The 25,632-nt window shown below is 42.2% G+C and overlaps 1 protein-coding gene across 2 annotated transcripts in view; it reads left to right on the top strand.

Annotated features, from left to right (window-relative positions):
- LOC139418755 (SPNS lysolipid transporter 2, sphingosine-1-phosphate) overlaps positions 1 to 25,632 on the top strand; it is a 139,463-nt gene that overhangs the window by 47,341 nt on the left and 66,490 nt on the right. For both annotated transcript variants that reach the window (XM_071168430.1, XM_071168431.1), the window contains exon 3: positions 23,428 to 23,564. In XM_071168430.1, coding sequence (XP_071024531.1) covers positions 23,428 to 23,564 — 137 coding nt within the window. The remainder of the gene's footprint in view (positions 1 to 23,427; positions 23,565 to 25,632) is intronic.

The following is a 25,632-nucleotide window of genomic DNA, read 5'->3' as shown; positions in this document are numbered from 1 at the left end:
GTGGAATTTTCTTACATATGAAACTGCCAATGTGATTTTGAATGTGCAATTCCACATGTGAAACTTCAATTCACATGTGAGGTGAAAACATGTTATTTTCCTCACATGAGAAAAGGTGTGGAACTCAAAATGTAATAAATGAGAAAATATGTTTTCACGTGAAAACATATTTTCTCATTTATTACATTTTGAGTTCCACACCTTTTCTCATGTGAGGAAAATAACATGTTTTCACCTCACATGTGAAACAAAATATTTTACATTTTAAGCTGCACATTTCACGTTTTTTGGGGGATGGTGTCCATCCTTCTCTCCCTGCCGTGGTCTGTCTGCAAGTGATTATGCATGAAAAGACATGCTGTCCTCTCAGCTCTGGTTGGCAGCTGTTGCTGCTCTGCTGTCACTCTGATGGACACCTCACAGAAAAGGAGTCTGTGGCAACAGCAGAGAGGGATTCAGAGAGTCAAGATTCCGATGGAGGGGGAGAAAGACAGAGAGTGGGAAGGAGGGAGGGAGGGAAGGAGGGAAAGACCGACACAGAGATGGAGAGAGAAAGACAAGAAAGACAAAGGGAGGAGAGGGTCGAAAGACAAAGAGAGGAAAGGGTAAAGAAAGTAAAATAAATGGTGACACCTGCGTAACACTCCCTCTGTGCAGCCTGCATGGCTGCGAGCTGTGAGATTTAATCACCCAGCACAGATTCCCAGATGAAAACAAAAGCATTTATCTGGAGTTCAATGGCTCTGGCCCAGACTGAGACGGCTAAGGAATAGCTCGGTAAAAACACCATATATCTACACTGAGTATACAAAACATTAAGAACACCTTCCTAATATTGAGTTGCACCCCACCCCTTTTGCCCTCAGAACAGCCTCAATTCGTCAGGGCATTGACTCGACAAGGTGTTGAAAGAGCTCCACAGTGATGCTGGCCCATGTTGACTCCAATGCTTGCCATAGTTGTGTCAAGTTGGCTGGATGTCCTTTGGGTGGTCGACAATTCTTAATACACATGAGAAACGGTTGAGCGTGACAAACCTAGCAGCATTGCAAGTCTTGACACAAGCCGGTGTGCCGGGCACGTACTACCATACTCCGTTCAAAGGCACTTAAATCTTTTGTCTTGCCCATTCAGCCTCTTAATAAGGGAACATAGCTTTCACCTGGATTCACCGGTCAGTCTGTCATGTTTTTAATGTTTTGTACACTCACTGTACTTCATAGCAGCTATGTGGAGGTTCAGTGTCTTTGTTTGTCAGTGTTTGCAAGTTATAGTGTTGTCACGATAACGGAATTTTGACTTCGATACCAGATTTAGTAACACTATGCTCAATACCATCACGATACTTGATACCAAAGTGATACCAAAATCATACCAAGGCAACAAAAATAAATCACAGATTGGCACTTTGTCCAGAAACATATTTTGAGTTCATTATCATGAATTACATTGACATGTTTTTTTAATGTATGCATTAACAAATCAATTATACAATCATACAATCAATTAGCCTTTTTTTTATTTTACAATCTAATTACATAACAACATAATGGTAATCATTTATTTGAATGGTAAATCTCTATTGATAAACTGGTTCAATCAAGATGTAGCCTAGGCCTATTCACAATACAGCTGAATTGAGCTTGTTTTGGCAGATTTCATGGGGCTACAGATGAAAAACAATCTGTTTACCTTCTATTTTATTGTACTGATCAACAACATTTTCATAGAAGAAGCGATCTCAAATTTTATTAAAGTGTGCGCTGTCTCTTTAAGACCCATGGTGTCATTTACACACAGTTTCAAAATGTCTACATGCTGTGTTGCATTAATCAAGTGTGTTAACTTCTGTGCAACATGAATGGTGATGCAGCCCGGACTCCCAGTGATTTCAGTGGTTCCTCATGGAAGGCTATTTAGTAATGTGGAAGAGTAGGCAAGATGCATGAACTGAGCACACGTGCTATAAAGGGATATCGGCTGCGCTGATCTATAAACTTCATCCAATCTCAATCAGTAGACAGAAGTACTGAAAGTAACACAAAACATGTTTTTCATGTTCTAGTTTTGGTATATTGTGCAACCCTACATACTGACATGGTCTTTCTCCCCTTTAATTTCCGACTCATCGTGATTCATCTTTACTACTGTAGGGGGTAATGCTGAGGCTAATTAACTCTTAGTGGACTGACACACCATGGTTGTGGTGGTCTAGTGTGTGTGTGCGTGAGCGTGTTTGTATATTGGGGTCAGCTCTGACTAACCCTTAGCTATAGGGCTCACTCTCTCTCTCTTTCTCTCGTCCATCCCTCTGCGGCTCTGTTACCAGGCCACGTCTCCGAGGAGGGGAGCTGCCAAAAGATGATTGGCACCCCTCCTACGCTCTCGTCCCCCTCCCTCCCCCTTCATTTCCTGTCCCCGAGCCAAAACTCTCTCTCACGGAGTGGCTGCCAATCCAATCAGGAGATCAGAGCCAATTTAAACAAGGGCACGATGAGACGAGATGAGGAGCCACTGGGCGGAAATCCTCTAGATCTGACCTGTGGTAAAGGCCCTATCAGTTTTCCCCCCACCCACAGCCCTAATTTGTGTTTGCGTGTGTGTGTGTGTGTGCGTGCGTGTGTGTGTGGGTTTGAATACAGATCTCAGAAGTAACTACTTTTAAGGAAATTACTACTTTTAAGAAACTATTGGATTGGCTGATTCCAACTAATGGAGGGCTATATCCGGAACTTCAAAATGTAAAGAAAATGAATAGAGCACACACAATCTTCTACACTATTCCAATCCATCTAACAGTCATATTTGATCTTCACAATACATTTCTGTCTATACTCCCGAACGTTCATTGCCCCATAATCAAGTCAAATCAATGAAACATTTATATTTTATACAGATAACTATAAAGAAGTTGTGATGCTCAACTACTGTACGGCTCTTTCAACATGCTACTGAAAAACTTAAAAGCTGCAATACCTTTTTATGATACCTGAAAAAACGTTTAACCTCTTTGTCCATTTGAGAGAAAATGTTGTTGTTTAAAACACACACTATAAGATATTTAAAAGGGATAGTTTAATCCTAATACAATCTAACTTGATTTTCCACCTACCTTGGCTGTAGTTTATTCAAGAAGGCAGTCTTTGGATATAGTTTCCTTTCGACACTTAAAGACATTCTCCATAACTTTGGCGACTGTAGAGTGGTGCAGATGTCTAAAGCGTCACTACAGAACTGGGTTCGAACCCAGGCTGTGTCGCAGCCGGCCGCGACCGGGAGACCCATGAGGCAGCATATAATTGGCCCAGTGTCATCCGGGTTAGGGGAGGGTTTGGCCGGGCCGGCCGGCCAGGATGTCCTTGTCCCATCGTGCTCTAGCGACTCCTTGTGGCGTGCACGGCCAATGCAAGTTGACTTTGGTTGCCAGTTGTACTGTGTTTCCTCTGACACACTGGTGTGGCTGGCTTCCAAGTTAAGCGAGCAGTGTGTCAAGAAGCAGTGCGGCTTGGCAGGGTTGTATTTCGGGGGACACATGGCTCTCGACCTTCGCCTTTCCTGAGTCGGTACGGCAGTTGCTGTGATGGGACAAGACAGTAACTACCGATTGGATATCACAACAACAACAAAGAATGTTAAATCTCCCGCTTTGGGCTGGATGTGTCAATGTGAAGTTCATACATGCCTAATCAATGAGCAGAATTACTGCCTTACCTCATTTAGCCACACAACCCCTAGTTTGAAAATAACTGTTTTTCTGGAAGCTGTGCAGTGCCATTTTCCCTACATTTTCCCCAACGTGGGCCAGCCTCGTAGCAATTAGAGTTCAACCATTGAGCTTCAACTCCTTGCTGTATAAGTGTCAGCTGGCAAGATGCACATGATGCACCCACAGCAGATTGAGAAAGAGAGAGCAATGACGTGGTGAACATGTCTGCACATATGTGACGTAGTACGCAATTTTTGGGGACCACTTTTGGCTCGTGAACGCTACTTTTAGAACTGCTGGCTAAAAAGTATATAAAATTACCGGAGAATCCCTTTTAATAGCCATATTTTGTTACTGTTTGCATTTTCAGTAACACTTCAAATTAAATTGTTCTTGTGTCTGTAATAAAACTGTAATTACTTTTGGGGCAACATTTTATTATTATGTTGTTCCATAATACTAAATTGCATTGTACCAATTACATAGCAATGAGCTGAGAGTTTTGTAACTACTGTACACGAGGAATAGTGACGTACTTATTCCACTTATGTAACAACTCCATTATTATACAATTATAAAGCCATTTCCAAATTCCTATGAGAACTTGTTACTGTATAGCCTTATTATGCAAATATATGTGTTAAGTCATTTTGAAGCTGCAAAAGTGGTCTACTCTAATGTTGAGCCGGTTCCATGTCCCTCGTGTATTTCATTCTAGGCTATAGGCTATATTAAGATTCATATCTCAGAGCCTTCCAAACCATGTGCTAATGATCATATATTTAGACTAATTCAACTAACTGTTGTAATGTTTGGTTCTTCATCAAATATTTGTCAGCCGTCAAATATATATATTTTCAAATAACTTGCATATGTTCAAATACCTTCAAATATTATTGGCTTTCAGAGACCTGTATTTGAATATCAAATAAAATAGTTGCGAGTTAACTCAAAATAGTTTGAGTTAACTCTATATAAACTATATTCGCCTGCCTCACGTATTTGAAAAGTTGGTATTTTCTAATAAAACACAACTATTTGCTGTATAAGTCTGCTGTGTGCCCCCTCTCGTCCCTCTCCTGCCATATGCTTCCATGCCAATCTACAGAGTATGCCTATCACTGGGAAGTGTTATTCCGAGGCAGCGGGGCTGGAAATAGGACCAGACTATTTCTATTTCATCCCTGATTACTTCTTCTCTTCCGTCATCGGAGGAGTGATGGAGCTTCTGTTTATGGTAATTGACAGACGTTGTGATATTTTCCCTCCCCAGTCCTTCAGCCTTGAGTTTGAACTAGACCAATACCCCTGCAGCCTGCCTGCCTGACTCGAGACCTGGGTATGCACGCACGCACGCACGCACACACACACACACACACACATACACGGCCGGGCCGGATGGGTTTATTCTTCTGCTCTGACTGACATCAACAGATCAATAAGGAACACAGATATATTTTGCATCCTAAATGGCACCCTTTTCCCTATTTAGTGCACTACTTTTGACCAGGGTCAAAAGTAATGCACAGCCTTTTATATAGAACTTCAACTGCTGCATTCCCCTATGTAGGGAGTAGTGTGCTATTTAGAACACAGAAAAAAATACTCCAAGCCCCCCGGTCAAACAGCCTATGCTCTATGTTCATAGGCTGCATACGTGTTCAGATTGTCAAGGTCAGAGATATAGAGGGGTGTATGCATTTGCCTCGACTTTCATTCACCATGAAAAGAGATGGTTATTTACTTGGGCTACGTGTGTGTGTGTGTTTGTATATGTATGTGTGTGTGTGTGACTGTGTTTGTATGTGTGCCACAGTTATTTTGTTCCAGTGTCCAACACATCAATGGCTGGCAGCACACACAAACACACAAACACCCTCAAACGAGGACACATTTTATTTGTTCTCTGTCATTTCAGCCATGTCCTGTCATTAAGTCCCCTGCTCCTGTAGTTATGGCAGGAAAATGGCAGGAAAGAAAAACTCCTCGCCCTACACAAATATGTCGCCGGTCAGATCCCACAGCAGGGACAGACAAACCACTAACTAAGGGAAAGTGTCCCAAGAAGAAAATGACAGGATAGCTTACTACGCTGTAGCTTACATTTCATTCTGAGCCCACGGAGAATGAGGATATTTGTGTGTGTGACTATTTCTAGTAAGTGTTTTTGTGCATGCAAATGTACTGAAAGTGCTGTATAGTCATGTGTAATTTTTATATAATATGCATGGTGATTTAGCAGACACTTTTATCTGAAGTGACTTAGTTCACACTTACAGTACATCAAGTACTGCCCATTTGGCAATCAATCCCTGGTGTTTTAAACACTGCGCAAGTCCCATTGGAACCATATGTATATGCATCCAGTATGTCTATGGTTCGTACTACACACCCTCCATACTCCATCCCAGAGCCGGCAGGCAGCAGCAGTCGCTAATCCTGCCCATCTGGAGAGCACCCTGCCCAGGCCTCAGATTTCAGCATGGCTTTTTAGAGCCCCGGTCCCTCATCTTCAATCTAGAGGCTGGTGAAAGGCCAGAGAGGGGAACTCAAGGCTAACAGGCAGAAAAGCCACTCCTGGTGACAAGGAATATGTCCCGAATGACACCCTATTCTCTATATAGTGCACTGCTTTTGACCAGGTCCCATAGGGCTCGGGTCAAAACTAGTGCACTACATAGGGATTAGGTTGTCATTTGGGATGCACACAAGGAGAGCGCTAACTCCCATCAGTACTCCCCAGCACTCCAGATTGGTCCACCAAAAACCATGGGGTTTCAACCCCGAACTTGGCAGCTCCACACATTCTCCATTCCACTGCCTTTCATATAGATCCTCAACCGCTGCATTCCTCTGCACCTAAACAGGCTACAATCCTACATGGGCAGCTCTCTTGCTCTCAGGCCGCGGAGTGTAAGAGTAACCCAACACTTCTGAAGAAGGAAGGAGTCTGAGCTGTTTGATTTCTGGAATGTTTTGGACGGTGAACATAAAAATGTGAGGAATGTAGGGGATGTTTGGAGCTTCACCCGAAAGTATGAGTGTGTAGTTTAGTATCGGTTTGGAAGGGGAATACTGGGGAGGGAGGGAGTAAGAATTAAAGATTGAGGGAGAATGAAGGAATGTATGAGGTACAATGCAGTAAGGTGAGGTGGCCTATACAGACCAGTTTCCAGATCATAGCTCTGCTATGTCACCACAGTGTCACACCCTCCTCACGCAGCCAGTCAGGAACATTCATCATTAAAGGAGAAAAGGGGACGACAACAACAACCACAGCATGTCTAAGTGTGTTAACCTGGCTGGCACACCTACAGTAGGCTACCACAACTCTACACCTGAGAGACAGACAACAACACGACACACTACTGTTTGTAGTGACACAGGTGCACTTCTGTCACCACTGTCACAATACAGGGGGTTAGAGAGAGTGCACAGGTCACTGTGGTTAGGAGAGGAGAGGAGAGGAGAGGAGAGGAGAGGAGAGGAGAGGAGAGGAGAGGAGAGGAGAGGAGAGGAGAGGAGAGGAGAGGAGAGACTATATACTGAGTATACCAAACATTTGGAACACCTTCCTAATATTGAGTTAGGGCATGGACTCTACAAGGTGCCGAAAGCAGCCCACAGGGATGCTGTACCATGTTGACTCGAATGCTTCCCACAGTTGTCATATTGGCTGGATGTCCTTTGGGTGGTGAATCATTCTTGATACACACAGGAAACTGTTGAGTGTAAAAAAAAACAAGGCAGCGTTGCAGTTCTTGACACAAACCGGTGTGCCTGGCGCCTACTACCATAACCCATTCAAAGGCACTTACATTTGCTCTCTTGCCCATTCACCCTCTAAATGGTGCACATGCTGTACACAATCCATGCCTCAATTGTACCATCTACACTGATTGAAATGGATTTTAACAAGTGTCATCAATAAGGGATCATAGCTTTCACCTGGATTCACCTGGTCATAGAAAGAGCAGGTGTTCTTAATGTTTTGTACACTCTAAGTAACTCCTCAGTAGCTGTCAGATGTCATTGACTTACAGTATTACAGTACACCTACTAGCCCACATCAACTCAACAGACTACCATACATTATTTTTCAGAACTACTGTATGGTGAACAGGGATAAGATATCACAATCAGCCTTTTGCCTAGCTATCAGGATATCTTATCCCAAGTCTTGTGAATATGTATTCTCTTCTAGCCGTAGTATTATTCTCTCTCAGCCTGTGTATTGCTTTGTATTTCAAATATCCCTGAGGCTATTTGACTAGAGAATCATGAGCTCAACTAGCCAGAGGAGGGTAACCACATCACCCTCTTCGTTTATTGCTACGGATACTTTAAGGACCAAAGACTCTGTTTTCGGTCACAACAGAATAACTTGTAATTTCCCATTGTGTCGAGCCACAGGACATAGAACATCCCTGAGCACCTTTAGGTTCAGTGTTGTGATGAATGATGACTGGCGATGGACCTATTCTGTTGTGACAGAAAACAGAAATAAATGGTCCTTAACAATAGAAAGAGAAAGAAGAGGGGTGTGGAGCAGGGTCAAACATCAAAATGAAATTAAATCAAATGTGTTGGTCACATAACACGTGTTTAGCAGATGTTATTGCTGGTGTAGTGAAATGCTTGTGCTTCTAGCTCCGACAGTGCAGCAATATCTAACAAGCAATATCTAACAGTTTCACAACATATACACAAAATACACCTAAATCTATGTAAGGAATGGATTAAGACTGTATATACATATATGTCAGAGCGGCATTGGACTAAGATACAGTGGCATAGTATAGAATACAGTATATACATATGATATGGGTGATGCAATATTTGCCCACAATTAAAGTGACTAAGATACCGTAGAATAGAATAGAGTACAGTTTATACATATGAGATGAGTAATGCAAGATACGGAGACATTATTAAAGTGGCTCGTGTTTCATTTCCTTAAAGTGGCCAGTGATTCCTAATCTGTGTCTATAGGCAGCAGCCTCTGATGTGCTGGAGATGGCTGTTTAACAGTCAGTGGTGCAGAATAGACTACAATACAGTATATACAAATGAAGTGGGTGATGTAATATGTAAACACAATTTAAAAGTGACTAAGATACCGTAGAATAGTGTGGAGTGCAGTTTATACATATGAGATGAGTAATGCTAGATACGGAAACATTATTGAATGTGACTGTGGAGTAGACCTCTCACCCAAACTCTATTAGATCCCTAGTATAGGCCCGGGTCATGTTCATTCGGGAAAACTGTAACAAAATGTTTTGAAAACAAAATGTCCAAGTTAAGACAATACCTCCCCGTTTCACACCGTTTTCAGACTTTTCTTCTGTTTCGTGCCTTCTGAACATGACCCTGGTGTGTTGTCTCAGTCTGCTTTGTGTCTTTACTCTGGTCCTGAGGGGGAAAAGCCTTCATTTACCATTGCTAATCCTCTTACCCTGCTCCTCCTCTTCTCACTCTCTCTCTTTGTATGTTTTATAATTACACACTCACAAACACAGATGTTTGGTAAAAACCTACATGACCCATTTTGCTACTTCCCTCTATGAGCTAATTTTAGATGTTTTCCCCTGGGCTCTCACCTTTTGTCTTTGTGAGCCAATGGGAGAGTCTCGTAGCAATCAGTAAAATTGGCTTTCTGAGAGGCAGAGAAAATCCCCCTTTCCAAAAGTGCAAAATAACAGAATTATCATTGTATTGTCTTGGTAAGCATATTGTTTTAGTTTTAGTGTATTTGTTATCCCACACAAAAAAATGTACACACAAAGACAGACACACAGATATCCTCTCATGTGGTCGTCTATGTGTGCTACACAAAAAAATCCAGGAAATCCCTCTCTCCCTCTGCCAAGCTGTTGTGTATGTTGGCTTCCCCATCATGGCAATTAGCACTCAACATTGGAATAATGTAGACTAATTCTGGTATTAGGGGCCACCACCCTCCACCCAAAGCCACAATGCACCATGATTCATACAGCCATTTCCAGATGTTGAGCTCACCACTCTCTTACCTGGAGAGAACAATAGATAATTGATTATACCCGGATGGTCTTTCAGATTGACACTCTGGAGCCGTTCCAGTTTCCACAGTGTTATACAAGCCACTGTGTCTTCCATCCTCTTCCTTCCGCGATATGATCTGATTGGGATTCTGGCACCATTGTGGCAGCAGCACATCCATTGAGACCTCACTAGGAAAAGGTTTGTCTCTGTTTGAGTCATCTCACGAGACATAATCAAAGGCTGGTTAAAAGCAGTGCACTATGGATGGAATGAGGTGCCATTTCAGACGTAGCAAAAGTCTCGCGCTACCTACCTGGCTAGAAAGTCTGTCAAGACGAGAGATACTACTTTAAAGATTCTCAGTGGAAACTCTGAATACTTTTGAAGTAGTGGAGAAGTCGATTAAATGCATAGAATCAGTCTGAATGGGGAGCCCATTGGTTTCTGAAGGGAGAGCCAGGTGAGGCTTAGATAGCAGTTGGATTCTGCCTCTTTCTTACATGTATGTTGAATGAATGGTACTATACAAAAGACACTGGATGCTTCTATGTATTCTTCTTCCTTCCTCCATTCACAAGCTTAACACAGCGCTAAACTTCCTCCTGATCACGAGTTCTTTGCTCTGCTAATCTGTTTGCTTTGTGGGTTATTCTTTCTTTCCGCTCCTCGATATACTGTATGTATTTCCCACAGACCCAATACCAACCAGAAACTCGAATCCATTCACAATCTATGGGCTGTTTTTTAGTGTGACATAGTGAGAGCTTAAGCTTGCCCAGAGATAACTGAAAACACTGCATTGTCACGTCATATGTCACAAAGTTTGAGAGCTTCAGTTAGCACTGATTCATGCTTCTGGCTTTTTTCATAATGTCTTTGGTCTTTCTCTGTTCTTAAGAAACTCTTAAGTGTCTCTTCTTAGGTTGATGAAATGTCAAAGCATTAGGAACAAATGCTCCTGCATGAGAGAGGTGGTGGTATTATCTTTCTTTTGGTGGCCGACACTCTTAGAAAAAAAGGGTTCTATCTGCAACCAAAAAAGGGTTCTTCAAAGGGTTCTCGAATGGGGACAGCTGAAGAACCCTTTAAGGTTCTAGATAGCACCTTTTTTAGAGTGTAGCTGGACTGACATTCACAGTTTACACAGTTGCCTTACATATTCTCTGTTTCTACAGCTGATACTTTAGTGTCAGGCATGTTGTTGGGTTGAGTTTCCTTCCTCCACATTACATTGCTATTTGGTGTCTGTTTCTGTGATCTCACCCTGCGTTTAAACCTGTAACTTCTTGTAGGTGTGGCTGTCAATGGGCCTATTGGGAGAATATTGTTTTATTTCGATTGTCTTAAGGTGTGTGTGACAAAATGTCTGCCATGAGATAGACTTACAGTCCCATATTAGCGAGAAGGTGAGTCCACGTGATGACTTTGAGGTCTTAACCTGTCGAAACCTTGACAAGACAACTGCAATAACATCTCAAGGTTTTTATTTTGAGCCGAAGTGTTTCGCCAACATTGTGTGGTCATCAGAGTTTAATGTCTTCAGGTAGACACAGTTCCTCTCAGAAAGTCACAGCATGATACAGAACAGTAGCACAGCGTTTGTTTGTTTGTTTGTTTGTTTGTTTGTTTAGCCACTGTGCTTCTTCAGTGCTATTAATTCTAGTGAGATTGAGTGAGGGAAAACGTACAACTGTGTTTCTCTCTGTAAACAGACTGACTTTGCACTCTATCCAGATCATCTAAGCATGTCATATCAAACAAATCACATTCTGGAGTTATGAGACATAACGAGAGTTTTCGATTGACACTCCTAGTGCTAGGTACTAAATAAAACATAAAACATAAAATATGTTTGATGGAAGAACGGAAAATGAACAACATCTTAAGTGCAACTGACAGACATCTCAGCAGCTTACTCACCGAACAGTCTATCGAGATGTCATTAGATCAAGTATCTGAAATAAATGTATTATTCCATTAGATAAAAAATATAATAACAAACAACCAAAACTATATCAGGCCAATTCCTCTGCACAAATGTCAACTTAATTATATAACACTGGACTGGCCGAAGAAAATCACAGTGAGGGTTGAAAACCAGAAATCGGATTTCCATATGTATCAGAATGAATCATAGCTAGTTGGCTCTCCGAACCTCATGCAGCCCTTTCACTGGCCAGATAACCTTGGCAGTGACAGAAAGGACAGAGAGAGCAGACGAGCTGTGTGTGTGTCTGTCTGCGTGTCTGTCTGTGTGTCTGCGTGTTTGTCTATTTGTGTGTCTGTCTGTCTGTCCATCTGCGCGTTGGTGTGTGTGTGTGTGTGTGTGTGTGTGTTAGCAGGGGGTAAGATCCCAATATGTTCTACGTCCTTTCAACAGCTTTACACCAACCCCTCCAACCATTTCACCCCCTAACACATGGGCCACAAGACAGGGACAGTACTTGGGAATAATAACAAATAATAAAAAAACATTGTTATCTCAATTCAAATACATACACGGGTGTATGCGAACGAGTTGCTGTCGATAAAGATTTACGGAAAAAGATCAAACACACTCAGCTGCGCGTTTGGTATCCCTCATCCCAAAGCCGTATTCATGACTGCGCCCCAACTGGCATCCTAGTCCTTATATAGTGCACTATCGGGTGCGCTCCCAATGGCACCCTATTTCCTATATACTGTAGTGCACTACTTTTGACCAGAGCCCTATGGGCCCCAATCAGAAGTAGTGCACTGTATAGGAAATATGGTGCCATTGGGGATGCACACAAAGCAGTCCCTTGCAGGTGCTCTGTTCTCTGGTCTGTTGGGTAGGAAGCTGTTTCATAGGGAAACGTATCATCCATACAGACTGAGTGAATATCAATCACACACAGACATACCCCATACAACATGTTTTATTCATAGGAATAGATAGAAAAGCGTATTTGAATCATTGGTTGACTCATTGCCTAGCGAAGCAGAGGGGATTCTTTTTTTCCCCTTATCAAAGAACTGGCACTATATGCAGGATGCCCATCCGGGTGTTCCTATTGTCCCTAGGGAGGGGGGAATATCTCTGTACATTCTAAGTGATGTCCGGGGGTGCCATGTGTTGATGAGTCAGAGGACAGGAGCTTTTCTAAAGACTAGGAGCTCTGCTCTGTGGAGGTGTGTACAGTATACAGTACCAGTCAAACATTTGGACACACCTGCTAATTTCAGGGTTTTTCTTTATTTTCACTATTTTCTACATAGTAGAAAAATAGTGAAGACATCAAAACTATGAAATAACACATATGGAATCATGTAGTAACCAAAAAGGTGTTAAACAAATCAAAATATGTTTTACATTTGAGATTCTTCCCTTTGCCTTGATGACAGCTTTCACACTTGGCATTCTCTCAACCAGCTTCATGAGGTACCTGTAATGTATTTCAATTAACAATTAACAGATGTGCCTTGGTTAAAGTTAATTTGTGGAATTTATTTCCTTCTTAATGCGTTTGAGTCAATCAGTTGTGTTGTGACAAGGTAGGAATAGTATACAGAAGATAGCCCTATTTGGTAAAAGACAAAGTCCATATTATGGCAAGAACAGCTCAAATAAGCAAAGAGAAATGACAGTCTTTAAGACATTAAGGTCAGTCAGTACAGAATATTTCAAGAACTTTTTTTCTTCAAGTGCAGACGCAAAAACCATAAAGCGCTAAGAAGAAACTGTCTCTCATGAGGACTGCCACAGGAAAGGAAGACCCAGAGTTATCTCTGCTGCAGACGAGTTCATTAGAGTTAACTGCCCATCAGATTGCATCCCAAATAAATGCTTCACAGAGTTTAAGTAACAGACACATCTCAACATCAATTGTTCAGAGAACACTGCGTGAATCAGGCCTTCATGGTTGAATTGCTGCAAAGAAACCACTACTAAAGGACACCAATACGAAGAAGAGACTTGCTTGGGCCAAGAAACACGAACAATGGACATTAGACCGGTTGAAATCTGTCCTTTGGTCTGATGAGTCCAAATTTGAGATTTTTGGTTCAAACCACCATTTCTTTGTGAGACGCAGAGTACGTGAACAGATGATCTCTGCATGTGTGGTTCCCACGGTGAAACATGGAGGAGGAGGTGTGATGGTGTGCGGGGTGCTTTGCTGGTGACACTGTCTGTGATTTATTTAGAATTTAAGGCACACTTAACCAGTGTGGCTACCACAGCCTTCTGCGGTGATACGCCATCCCATCTGATTTGCGCTTAGTGGGACTATCATTTGTTTTTCCACAAGACAATGACCCAAAACAAACCTCCAGCCTGTCTAAGGGCTATTTGACCAAGAAGGAGAGTGATGAGAGTGATTGTGGAGGTCAGATAACCTGACCTCCACAATCACCCAAGCTCAACCCGATGGTTTGGGATGAGTTGGACCGCAGAGTGAAGGAAAAGCAGCCAACAAGTGCTCAGCATACAGTGTATGTGGGAACTCCTTCAATACTTTTGGAAAAGCATTCAAGGTAAAGCTGGATAAGTGAAAGTGTGCAAAGCTGTTGTCAAGGCAAAGGGTGGGTACTTTGAAGAATCTAAAATATAAAATAAATGTTGATTTGTTTAACACCTTTTTGGTTACTTACATGATTCCATATGTGTTATTTAATAGTGTTGATGTCTTCACTATCATTCTACAATGTAGAAAATAGTCAATATAAAGAAAAACTCTTGAATGAGTAGGTGTGTCAAACTTTTGACTGGTACTGTATATCTATCTTCACTCTCTATATTACAGTAGATATTGTTCTTTAACTGAACTATGCCCATTGCCTGCTAGTGAGGAGTAACTTGCTTTGGGACATACATCATGTGCTTTATATTGAAAATCCCTCCATTTGCCCACTCAGTAGAACTCAATTAAATGTCTATGTACCCTTGAATGAGTAGTGTTTGTCAGTGACACATGAGGGACCACATTCTCTGTCCTCCCCTGTTTTCACCACCTCTATGTAAGTGATATCCAGACATATTGTGTGCTCTGTAGAAGTACTGTAATACAGTGTATTCAGAAAATATAATGAATTAAATAGTTTTTTTCCTCATCCATATACACTGAATACCCCATAATGACAAAGCAAAAACAGTTTATTTATATTTATAAAAAATAAAACATAAATATTATATTTACATAAGTATTCAGACCGTTTACTTAGTTGAAGCACCTTTGGCAGCGATTACAGCCTCGAGTCTTCTTCGGTATGACGCTAAAAGTATTGCACACCTGTATTTGGGGAGTTTCTCCCATTCTTCTCTGCAGATCCTCTCAAGCTCCGTCAGGTTGGATGTGGAGCGTCGCTACACAGCTATTTTCAGGCCTCTTCAGAGATGTTCAGTCCAGGCTCAGGCTGGGCCACTCAAGGACATTCAGAGACTTGTCCCAAGTCTCTACTGTGTTGTCTTGGCTGTGTGCTTAGGGTCATTGTCCTGTTGGAAGGTGAACCTTCGCCCCAGTCTGAGGACCTGAGCTCTCTGGAGCAGGTTTTCATCAAGGATCTCTCTGTACTTTACTCCGTTTATCTTTCCATTGATCCTGAATAGTCTCCCAGTCCCTGCCACTGAAAAACATCCCCACAGCATGATGCTGCCACCACAAGTGACACTTGGCATTCAGGCCAAGGAGTTCAATCTTGGTTTCATCAGACCAGAGAGTCTTGTTTCCTATGGTCTGTGAGTCCTTTACGTGCCTTTTGGCTAACTCCAAGCGGGCTGTCATGTGCCTTTTACTGAAGAGTGGCTTCCGTCTGGACACTCTACCATAAAGGCCTATTTGGTGGAGTGATGCAGAGATGGTTGTCCTTTTGGAAGGTTCTCCCATCTCCACAGATGAACTCTGGAGCTCTGTCAGAGTAACCATCGGGTTCTTGGTCACCTCCCAGACCAAGGCCCTTCTCCCCCGATTGCTCAGTTTGGCTGCGCGGCCAGCTCTAGGACGAGTCTTGGTGGTTCCAAACTTCTTTAATTTAAGAATGATGGAGGCCACTGTGTTCTTGGGGATCTTCAATGCTGCAGAAATGTTTGCGTACCCTTCCCCAGATTTGTGCCTCGACACAATCGTGTCTTCAAGCTGTACGGACAATTCCTTCCAACACATGGCTTGGTTTTTGCTCTGACATGCATTGTCAACTGTGGGACCTTAAATAGACGAGTGTGCCTTTCCAAATCATGTCCAATCAATTTAATTTACCACAGATGGACTCCAGTCAAGTTGTAGAAACATTTCAAAGGATGATCAATGGAAACAGGATGCACCGGAGCTCCATTTGTAGTCTTACAGCAAAAGGTATACTTGTGTAAATATGGTATCTCTGTTTTTATATTTAATAAATGTGCAAAAATGTCTAAAAACCCATTTTTGCTTTGTTTTTATGGGGTATTGTGTGTAGATTTGATGAGCAAAACATTTAATTTGATAAATTTCAGAATAAGGCTGTAACGTATCGAAAAGGGGAAAGCGTCTGAATACTGCACTGTATATCTCCCCCTGTATCACGGACACAATGAGATCTTAAAGTGGAGGCGTATTCTATACTGTACTGTATCTCCATCTCTCTCCATGGGTTAGCTAGCTAGCAGCTCAGGCACCATGACGGTCAGCCAAAAGCAGTCCGGCATGCTTAGTCAGAGGGAGTCTCTGTGGCGGGATGCCACCCCTCACATCCATCCAACACTCGCATGTTCTACAGTATGTCTCATCACTGAGAGGAGGGCAGTCCCCTCATAGGCTTCATCTTAAGCCTTGTCTGAGTGAGGTAACTATGTAGCCTATGGTAAATGTATTATTACGTGTGTTACATGTGTGTTTCAACAGCCTTGAGCTGAACATCACAACGAAACTAGCTAGAGTCTGCTGGACTCACTTCACAGGTTACTGTGAGTCAAGAACAGACACTAAAATAGAGGCTATTATTTTGTCCGGTTGTCACCCAGCCTTTGTTCTCCTGTCGTCCAAGGAATGTCCTAATGTTCCAAAATGCAGCTAATCCCGGTAATTGATGGTAATTTGCACCTTGAGAGACAAACTGGTCTGGCCTGGTGCTCACCTGACAGGCACGAAGAGAATTCGATGAGGAATTTGAGGAATCTTCAGTCTAGGTTTGGCATGTGAATAGGTGTTTGAAATGAAAACATCAGTAGCCATACAGGTCTACCCAATATGGGGATATGGACCCAGTATGGGAATATGGACCTATCTTTCATCTGTTGCAATCCTCACCAAACTACACAGAGAATAAGCGAGTTCAGGAGAGACTATAAGACTGTTTTTATGAATGCCCGAGGCACTGCACACTCCACACACACCAACTCCACACGCAAGGTTGTCTGAATGAGAACGAATGAGAATTGAGTAAGATTAATCCATCCAGTCTACAGAACAGAAGCCGTACGTGAGATAGGCTACAAGTCAGAATGCTCCTGCTTCCTCGCATGGCCTCAAAGGCCTAGATCTCCACTGAGAGACGAGCAGTCGACATCAATCTCCTTGATTAAAAGGCCTCTCTGTGAGGTTAAGTTGACTCTTGACTCTGTGAAGCAGTATTCATTATGAAAGATAGCAGATGATGTTTCATCCAGAAACTATGTCCTTGTCATTAGTCTATGGGTCATCCCAGAGAGAATATGTACTCATGTTAAAAAGTAATGAGACTTTCGTCACATAATCTATTGTGATTAAAACAGAATCCCACAGACATGACTGGTAATTAGTTTAATGGACAAAAGGCACACAATAATGACCAACTAAATTACTTTAAAAATGGAGATCTGTGTTTGTCAGAGTAGATAGGGTGGGACCAGATTGTTCTGTAAGTTCTTAAGGTTATAGCCTTTCCCCATAAAATACTTGGCATGACAATAAAGACATTCAATGTGGCTTCCCTTTTTAAGGAAAAAAAAACACAGATGTGTGTCAATCACCATTGTTCCTTTCAAGCATTCATCATCTCACAATGTGTATGTGCATGCAGGTGTGTATAACACCACTCGTTAGAGGTCAGCCCATAGTATATACTCTATGTTATACTCCACTGGAGATATGGGTTGACTGGCTCTTATAACTCTCTCTGGCTTGACCTTATTTAGAGGGAAAGTCAGTCAGAGATGTTACTGGTCAGAGCTAACCGATTGTCCTATAAATGATCTCATCAAATACATTTCCTTCCCTTCATTGCGAAGTATAAACAAAATGCATAAACAAAAATAGACTTTCGTGCCCAAAAGCTTGTTCAAAATTGAGTTGGCCTCAATGGTTCTGCCCATGCTCTCACAGACACCATAATGGTTCAGATACAATAATGCAATGTCTATGGTTTTGCCCCATGCTGCGTCAGACCATAAACTTCAAGTGGAGAGAGAGACGTTCACAAAGATACATCTAGACAATGGTGCTCAGCCTTGGAATGTGAGTGGTAGAGAAAGGATTCTATGGAAGCTTAATACCTCAGCTGAGCTCCCTTCATGCCTAACTGTGTTTGTTAGTGACAGAGTCATGGTTGTTTCATTCAATAATTTCTAGTCCTGAAGCCTTCACCAAGTGGCTACCTAAGTGAATGTGTTTAAATTAAAAGGAAACCCTTTATGGCCATTTATTATACAGTACATTTCATAAGGCCGGTAGTTATGACCTAGTTATCCTCAACAATGTGGTCTGAAAATCTTGTCTCATGGATCACATCAGATCTGCAAGTCACAATAATCTGGTTTGTGAAGTGATTAGTAATTCCTATCGGAATCCAGACAGAGGTACGGTATCCAACAAATGTAATATTTTATCACCCACAACCTGCATTAAGAATGACTTCTATGGTGAAGGACTTGACAAACAAGACTACCTAAACAACCATCTTAGTAACCATTTTATAGATTGGATTAGTTTAGAAAAATGTAAGTTATTTATCTTTGTATAGTATTTGATCAATAAATTAATCAATGTGCACATAGATTCAATAAAAAAAGACCAAGGAGGTTTTCCAATTCCTCGCGAGGAAGGGCACCTATTGGTAGATGGGTAAAAGAAAAAGCAGATATTTCTGTACATCACTTTGAGATATCAGCTGATGTAAGAAGGGCTTTATAAATACATTTGATTTGATTTGACATTGAATATCCCTTTGACAATGCACTATGCAGAAAACGCTCCGCCATTTCCTGGTAAAATTCAAATAGTTTGCCTAATTTCAGTTTGTGACAAAACAAGCAAGTATAGTGTAGAGAATCATTGTACCATCTAAACCACTCTGAAATATATTTTCCATAACTAAAAATATTGTATTTTCAGCTGTTTGAAGCTGGTGTACAAAACCGAAAGTAAAAGACGCAAAAACAAAACTTAGAATCGGGAAGCATAGAAATAGCCCAATGAGTCATCGAGTGACAGTTTTGACTTAAAATCTATGGCAAGACCTAAAATTTGACAGAGGCCAATTTGACAGAGTTTGAAGAATTTTGAAAAGAGTAATGGGCAAATGTTGTACAATCCAAGTATAAAAAGCTCTCATTGACTTACCCAGAAAGACTCACAGCTGTAATCGCTGCCAAAGCTGCTTCTATTGACTCAAGGGTGTGAATACGTACGTAAATGAGATATTTCTGTATTTGATTTTCAATAAAATTGCAAACAAAATTTTTTTTTTAATCACGTTTTCAGTTTGTCATTATGGGGAATGTGTGTAGATGGGGGAGAAAAAAAGAATGCAGGCTGTAACACAATAACATGTGAATAAGTCAAGGGGTATGAATACTTTCTGAAGGTAATGTACACGTGTGCCTTCAGTTCAGTCTTTATAGGAAGATGGATAACAACAGTCTATAATAAGGCTTTTTGGGAGGAGGATACAAAAAAAATCATAAATCCAATATATTTATCAGCTTCCTTTTATTGGGCACAAGGGAATTGTCTTGAACTCAATTTTGCCCCAAATTAAGCCTTTTCCGTCTGTCTCCTATTCGAATTGAGTAGTGTGTCATTGTAGATATCCAGAAACGGAACCACAGACATAGAGAACAAAACCTAGATCAGCTAGCGGAACTCAGAACTCACCAGCCCTGATTCAGTGGTTGGAAGGGTGGGCCATATAGATACAATGTAATAGTGTTCCACAGTATTTTATTCTGTGGGTGTTTCTGATTCTATGGAAAGGAAAGGTGTGGCTATTTTGGCTAAACAACCAATCGCGCCTTTCTGTCCCCCTGGTCACCCACCAAAGACAATCTCTAACAAAAACAACACAGTCATAATTCATCTGTTTATGGTTTTGTGACAATCAACATCTTAAGGAATCTAACCGGGCCTGGGGAAATAGCCAGAGGCAGTATTCACTAGTCACCATAGACGTTATAACTGCACCTGCTCTGTACCATAGACATACACTAGCTGACTAGAACACCTACCCAACTGCATTCCACTGGAATCTATATAACCTTTTCTGCTAACTAGCCTTTTCAGGCTGATGCCTCATTCATACTCATGGGGAATATATGGGGTGGCAGGGTAGCCTAGTGGTTAGAGCGTTGGACTAGTAACCGGAAGGTTGCAAGTTCAAACCCCCGAGCTGCCCCTGAACAGACAGTTAACTCACTGTTCCTAGGCCGTCATTGAAAATATGAATTTGTTCTTAACTGACTTGCCTAGTTAAATAAAGGTAAAATAAATATTCTAGTCAATCTAAGCGCTAATGTGTGTGTCAGTGCACCTTTAGTTAGTGCATCCTTAGTTAATTATGGAAATATACTGGCTTGAATGTTTCATAGACCTCATTGGCACGCACCGCCTTGTACTATATCTTGGGTATTTTCCCCTTAATCTTTTCCTTTTTGTTTAAACTGAAGGTAAACTCTGTGCTACTGCCCAGGGAGTTTAATCATTATCACTAGCGCTAACAGAGAACTTAGCCCTGAATTCAAACACACACTGGGGTGAATTAGGGGTTAATTGGCTAACGCTGAATAAGCCCTCATGCACGAACGCGCAGACACACGCAAACACAAACACGCACATACAGTACAAAGCCTCCACTCCCAGGTGCGTTGAATAGAGGAGAGATGATAATGGTGCCACTGTAAAAACAAACACAGTTAATTTAGAAATAAATCACAATTCACAGGAAACAGGGAGAGAGAGGAGAGAATTGTCCATGTGTGGTCTCCTTCTTAGTTGCTTAGTTAGCAGATAGGCTTCTTGCTCCTTTGAATTCATGTTGTTGTGACAGTTCTCTGTTGAGCACCATCACCCCTGAGAAATTGTGTATTTAAACCCATGTACAGCTGCTGGTGGAGGCGGATTGTGGGCCTCTCCCCCCTCTTATCTCTGTGTATGACACCCTGCCGTTAGGTGTGTGTGTGTGTGTGTGTGTGTGTGTGTGTGTGTGTGTGTGTGTGTGTGTGTGTGTGTGTGTGTGTGTGTGTGTGTGTGTGTGTGTGTGTGTGTGTGTGTGTGTGTGTGTGTGTGTGTGTGTGTGAGAGAGTGCGTGCATGCGTACTTGCTTGCGTGAGTGCGGGCAAGCGTGTGTGTGTGTGAGAGTAATATGACATTTGAAATCTCTTTATTCTTTTGGAACTTTTGTAAGTGTAATGTTTACAGTTCATTTTTTATTGTTTATGATCTATTTTACCTGCTCTGGCAATGTAAACATATGTTTCCCATGCCAATAAAGCCCTTAAATTGAATTGAGAGAGGGGGGGGGGGGCTGACATGACAGAAGCGCCATTATCTGGTAATGGTTGGCAGAGGATGCCTCAATGATGCTAACCACCCAGTCTGTGTGTTTATTCAACTAATTACTAAACTCATCATGATGTCAGAGGGAGAAAGATGTGCCAAACCAAAATCACCCCAAATAGATCAGCTTGACAGAGGAATTGTTCAACCATTCCTTAGCAGGGTGTGCTTGATCTGTATGGGTGAGTGGCAGTTCTGAGTGTGTGTGTTTGAGTGAATATTTTGAGTGCCTGTGTGTGTGTTCCCATCCCTCAACAGGTGTTATATTTATCTAGCTACAACCCATTGTATTTAGAATAAATAGGTTGTGACTCAGGTAGAACCTGATATAATAGTACATTGATGTCAGCTCTTTAGCCTGGCCACAGACAAAACAAATACTCAACATGAATTATAAATCATCATAAAAGCAAAGTCCCAGGTATGTCCTACAAAAGATAAATCTCCATAAAACCGAACAAGTAGTAGTTATGAAATAGCCCTAATTTGTTTCACTGTACCAAATGATTCTGTTGATTTCCTAACAGGCTTGGTGTGGCTCCAGAGAGAAGCGCCTCCTCTGTTACAGGAGCAGAGCGGTCGGCTTGGAAACAGTGCCAACAGTAACATCCCATAATGAAGCTGCCTCAGCGTTTTCTCTTCCTCTATAATTGGAAGTTATTAAATATCAAGATGAGGGCATCGATATCTGGCAGGGAACCCTGTGATATCTCAACTGCACCATCTACTACTACAGTATATATTCTGTACAGTGGTTCAGTACAGGCAATGATAGCAGGACAAACCCAGTTGGCTATACTCTCTGTGTGGGGAACCCCCCATCTAGTTTTGTGTTTGCTTCTGCTTTGGCTACGTCACCTTTGGGTCATCCTTTGGCTAGGCCACATTGGATAGCACTGTGATTTTGAATTATTTGTTAGCCAAGGGAATATACTTCCTTAGTAATATACTGTGTAGTGTTAAAGAGACAGTGTGGCCCTCTGAGGTCAGCATTCAGCTCTTCCCTATCAGGCTGTTTCTCGATGATGCTGCAGACCAACCCTTTAATGTTATATAACCCCCCACCCCCCGGATAGCTTTATGCTGATGAAGTGTCAAAACACTCTTGGAGAGTGCCCGTCTTCCGAAGGTCTGTTGTCAGACTGTACTGCTGTCAAGTGTAATCCCTCTGCCCTTTATATCTGCAGAGAAATAAACCTCTGTCCGATAACATTAAATATTCAACAATGTTTAGGGAGGGTTGTCTTTCTCATAGATAGAGACTGCCATAAGCCCCCTGCGGATTTGTTTTTATAAAGTCAGCAGTGAGAGGATTAGTGAAGCCCACTTTCAGCCACCCACTCATGTACTGTAACCTACTGTACTTTAGTGAGGTTCATGCTCAATTTCAGTGAGAGGATTACTATGACTATAAACGAGAAAACAACCTTTGTTTTTATTGCCCGGCCAGCTTAGATGATCCATATTAAGTCAAATCAGATCAGAGGCAATAATAGGCTAATGCTGAAGACGTGATAATATAACAGCATAATTCACATAATAACATCATTCCTATAATGCTATCAGTGAGAGCTAAAATAACCCAGTCTTTAATATACTTCCATTACCTCTGTAATATCACTTTAATACGTGATTGTATAATGGGATCCTGCATGGTCTGAGGTAGGTTGGGTGACCTTTGGCAGTCCTTCACAGGATGCCTGAGTGCCTGGCTCGTTATCAATACCAGCCAGGGAGACTACTAGCCTGGTCCCAGATCTGTTTGTGCTTTTGCCTACTTCATTGTCATTGGAATTATGACAATTTCATAATTACAAAATAACACATCAGTGCTGCGACACTCAACATTCTCACACAATGATATTTATTTACTTTTGTGCGAGGAAAGAAAAGGGTAGTGATAGCCTACTGAAGCTACATTGATTTAACCTTTGGCCTCTTTGTCTTCCACAGTTTTCATCTGCAGTTTCATGGTGGCAGCGCCCATCTTCGGTTACCTGGGCGACCGTTTCAACAGGAAGATCATCCTAAGCTGTGGCATCTTCTTCTGGTCCGCCGTCACCCTCTCCAGCTCCTTCATCACCAAAGAGGTATGATGCCACTTCCTCCACATACAGGAAGTCATATATCCAAACCTCTTCAGTAAGAGAGGACCACTGCTCAAATTGTAGACCTAATTCAAGAACAGAATAAAGCATTATAAGCATCCATGAGTTTGGTTCTACCATCATCACCCACGATGACCCCTATGAGGGAAGGTTTGATGTTTTGATGTGCAACACATCAGAAGTAAGTAGAAGAGAGAAAACTCCAGGGGCCGTTTCACTGAGTGGGCTAACTGTTTTGTTATAATCTCCAGCACATGAAGGTTAGTGACCGCACAGCACCACAGTTTGAAGTGCACTGACGTGTACTGTGCAGCCAAAACAAAGTTGTCTTGCTAATGTAGATTAGATGACATGCTCATTTAGTGTGACGCTGACTTCATAGCCTTTGTAGACATTCTATTATGGCTCTATCGCTCTCTCGCTTGCTCTCCCTCACTCTCTCTCTCTCTCCCACACTCTCTCTCTTTCTTTCTCTCTCTCTCGCTCTGTCTCCCTCGCTTTGTCTCTGTGGGGCAGCCTGTCTGCTTTCTCCTCTCTCTTTGCCTCCACCCCCCTCTCTATCTCTCTCTCTCTCTCCCTCTCAGAAAATGGAAGTTAAAATTGGTATTAGGCAATCGGCTAAAATTAAGCACTGAGAGAGAGAGAGGAGTCACTACAGTATTATATAGCAGACAGAGTTGAGTGCATCATGGAGCATCAGAGGATAAGGCCAGCAGGCCATGTGGTCTGATTCCTCTTTGGTTTGGCCTCATGCTATGTGTTGTGGGGGGGGGTTAACCTCTAGCTGATTTGGGGAGGGGAAGAGGGGCTCCTTCCATCAGATATACAGGTCTTATTCAGCTGACTGTGTGTGTGTGTGTGCGTGCATGCATGGACATCTGTGGAGTGTATTCGTTTGTATTTGTGTACCTTTGTCTGTGTCCATGTGTATGAGTTCAGGTCAGGACTGTGAATGTATATCTAGGCCCTATGTGTGCTCCAGGGTTTTCAGATCCAGAAATCCAGTGATATGGGTGTTAATTAGAGCGCTAGTTCAGCCCAGAGCTGTTAACAGTGAGGGGACTGACAGCTTAGGTATGTTTGTCCTAGGTTGATGGCCCCATGGGGCCACAGTCTGACTACACTAATCTCATGTGTAGCCCTGCTCCATGGAGCTGCGATGGCCGCCAGCTGCCCCTGGGGGAATACAGCCTGGCTCTCTCTGCTCTCTGCTGTCACTGCTAAGGCTGAGCTGACAGGAAAAGCCAGCCACCATCACCCATTGGCCCATCTCCCTCTGACACATCATGCCATAAAGGCCATCCCTGATGAGGTTATCAGGCGGGTTCTCCAGCGCGCGCACACACACACACACACACACACACACACACACACACACACACACACACACACACACACACCCTTCATCTCCACACTTCCCCTCCCTCCTTCATCGTATTTATCTCCAGAGATGTCCCCTAATCTGTCAATCAAACTGAATCACAGTGGTCTGTTACGTAACAGCCTCCAGTGCAGCAACCACGAGATACAACATTAATACCACTCAAAACTGATGCTAATCATTAGCCATTTATAAACCCACTCTGGGCAATTTGGATGTATTTATTTTGGGGAAGCTTTTTAACCAAAATTACATTTGGAATGTATATAAGTGGAATTAGTCAGTTTGAATGTGTAGAGCTGACATAGTCTCAAAAGCCTAATTATTAGTCCACAGTCACAGAGCCGTGATAGTCTGCCGGACCGTTTTGACATATGTAGCTGATATTGTTGATAGTAGCTTTCCCTGATTAATTGTGTGTGCTGTCCGCTGCCATAGAAAGCATGACTGTGAGGTGTTTCCCAATTATCATCCTCAAAGGATTACTTCGAGGATGACTTCAAATTAGACAGCATGTTAATGTTCCTCGTTAGTTAATTAATTAATTAACAAAGTCTTGTCATTAGAGGGATTCTCTCTTTCAAATCCAACCTAATCCCTTTACTGCCTCTGACAGGAAACCAAAAAGCCTAAATGTCTCAGGGTGCTGCGAGCGACAGCAATTATGCA

The sequence above is a fragment of the Oncorhynchus clarkii genome, chromosome 10 (assembly GCF_045791955.1).
Source record: "Oncorhynchus clarkii lewisi isolate Uvic-CL-2024 chromosome 10, UVic_Ocla_1.0, whole genome shotgun sequence".
NCBI lineage: Eukaryota > Metazoa > Chordata > Actinopteri > Salmoniformes > Salmonidae > Oncorhynchus > Oncorhynchus clarkii.
The sequence above is the reverse complement of the archived record's forward strand: the minus strand, read 5'-3'. Positions and strand labels throughout refer to the sequence as shown.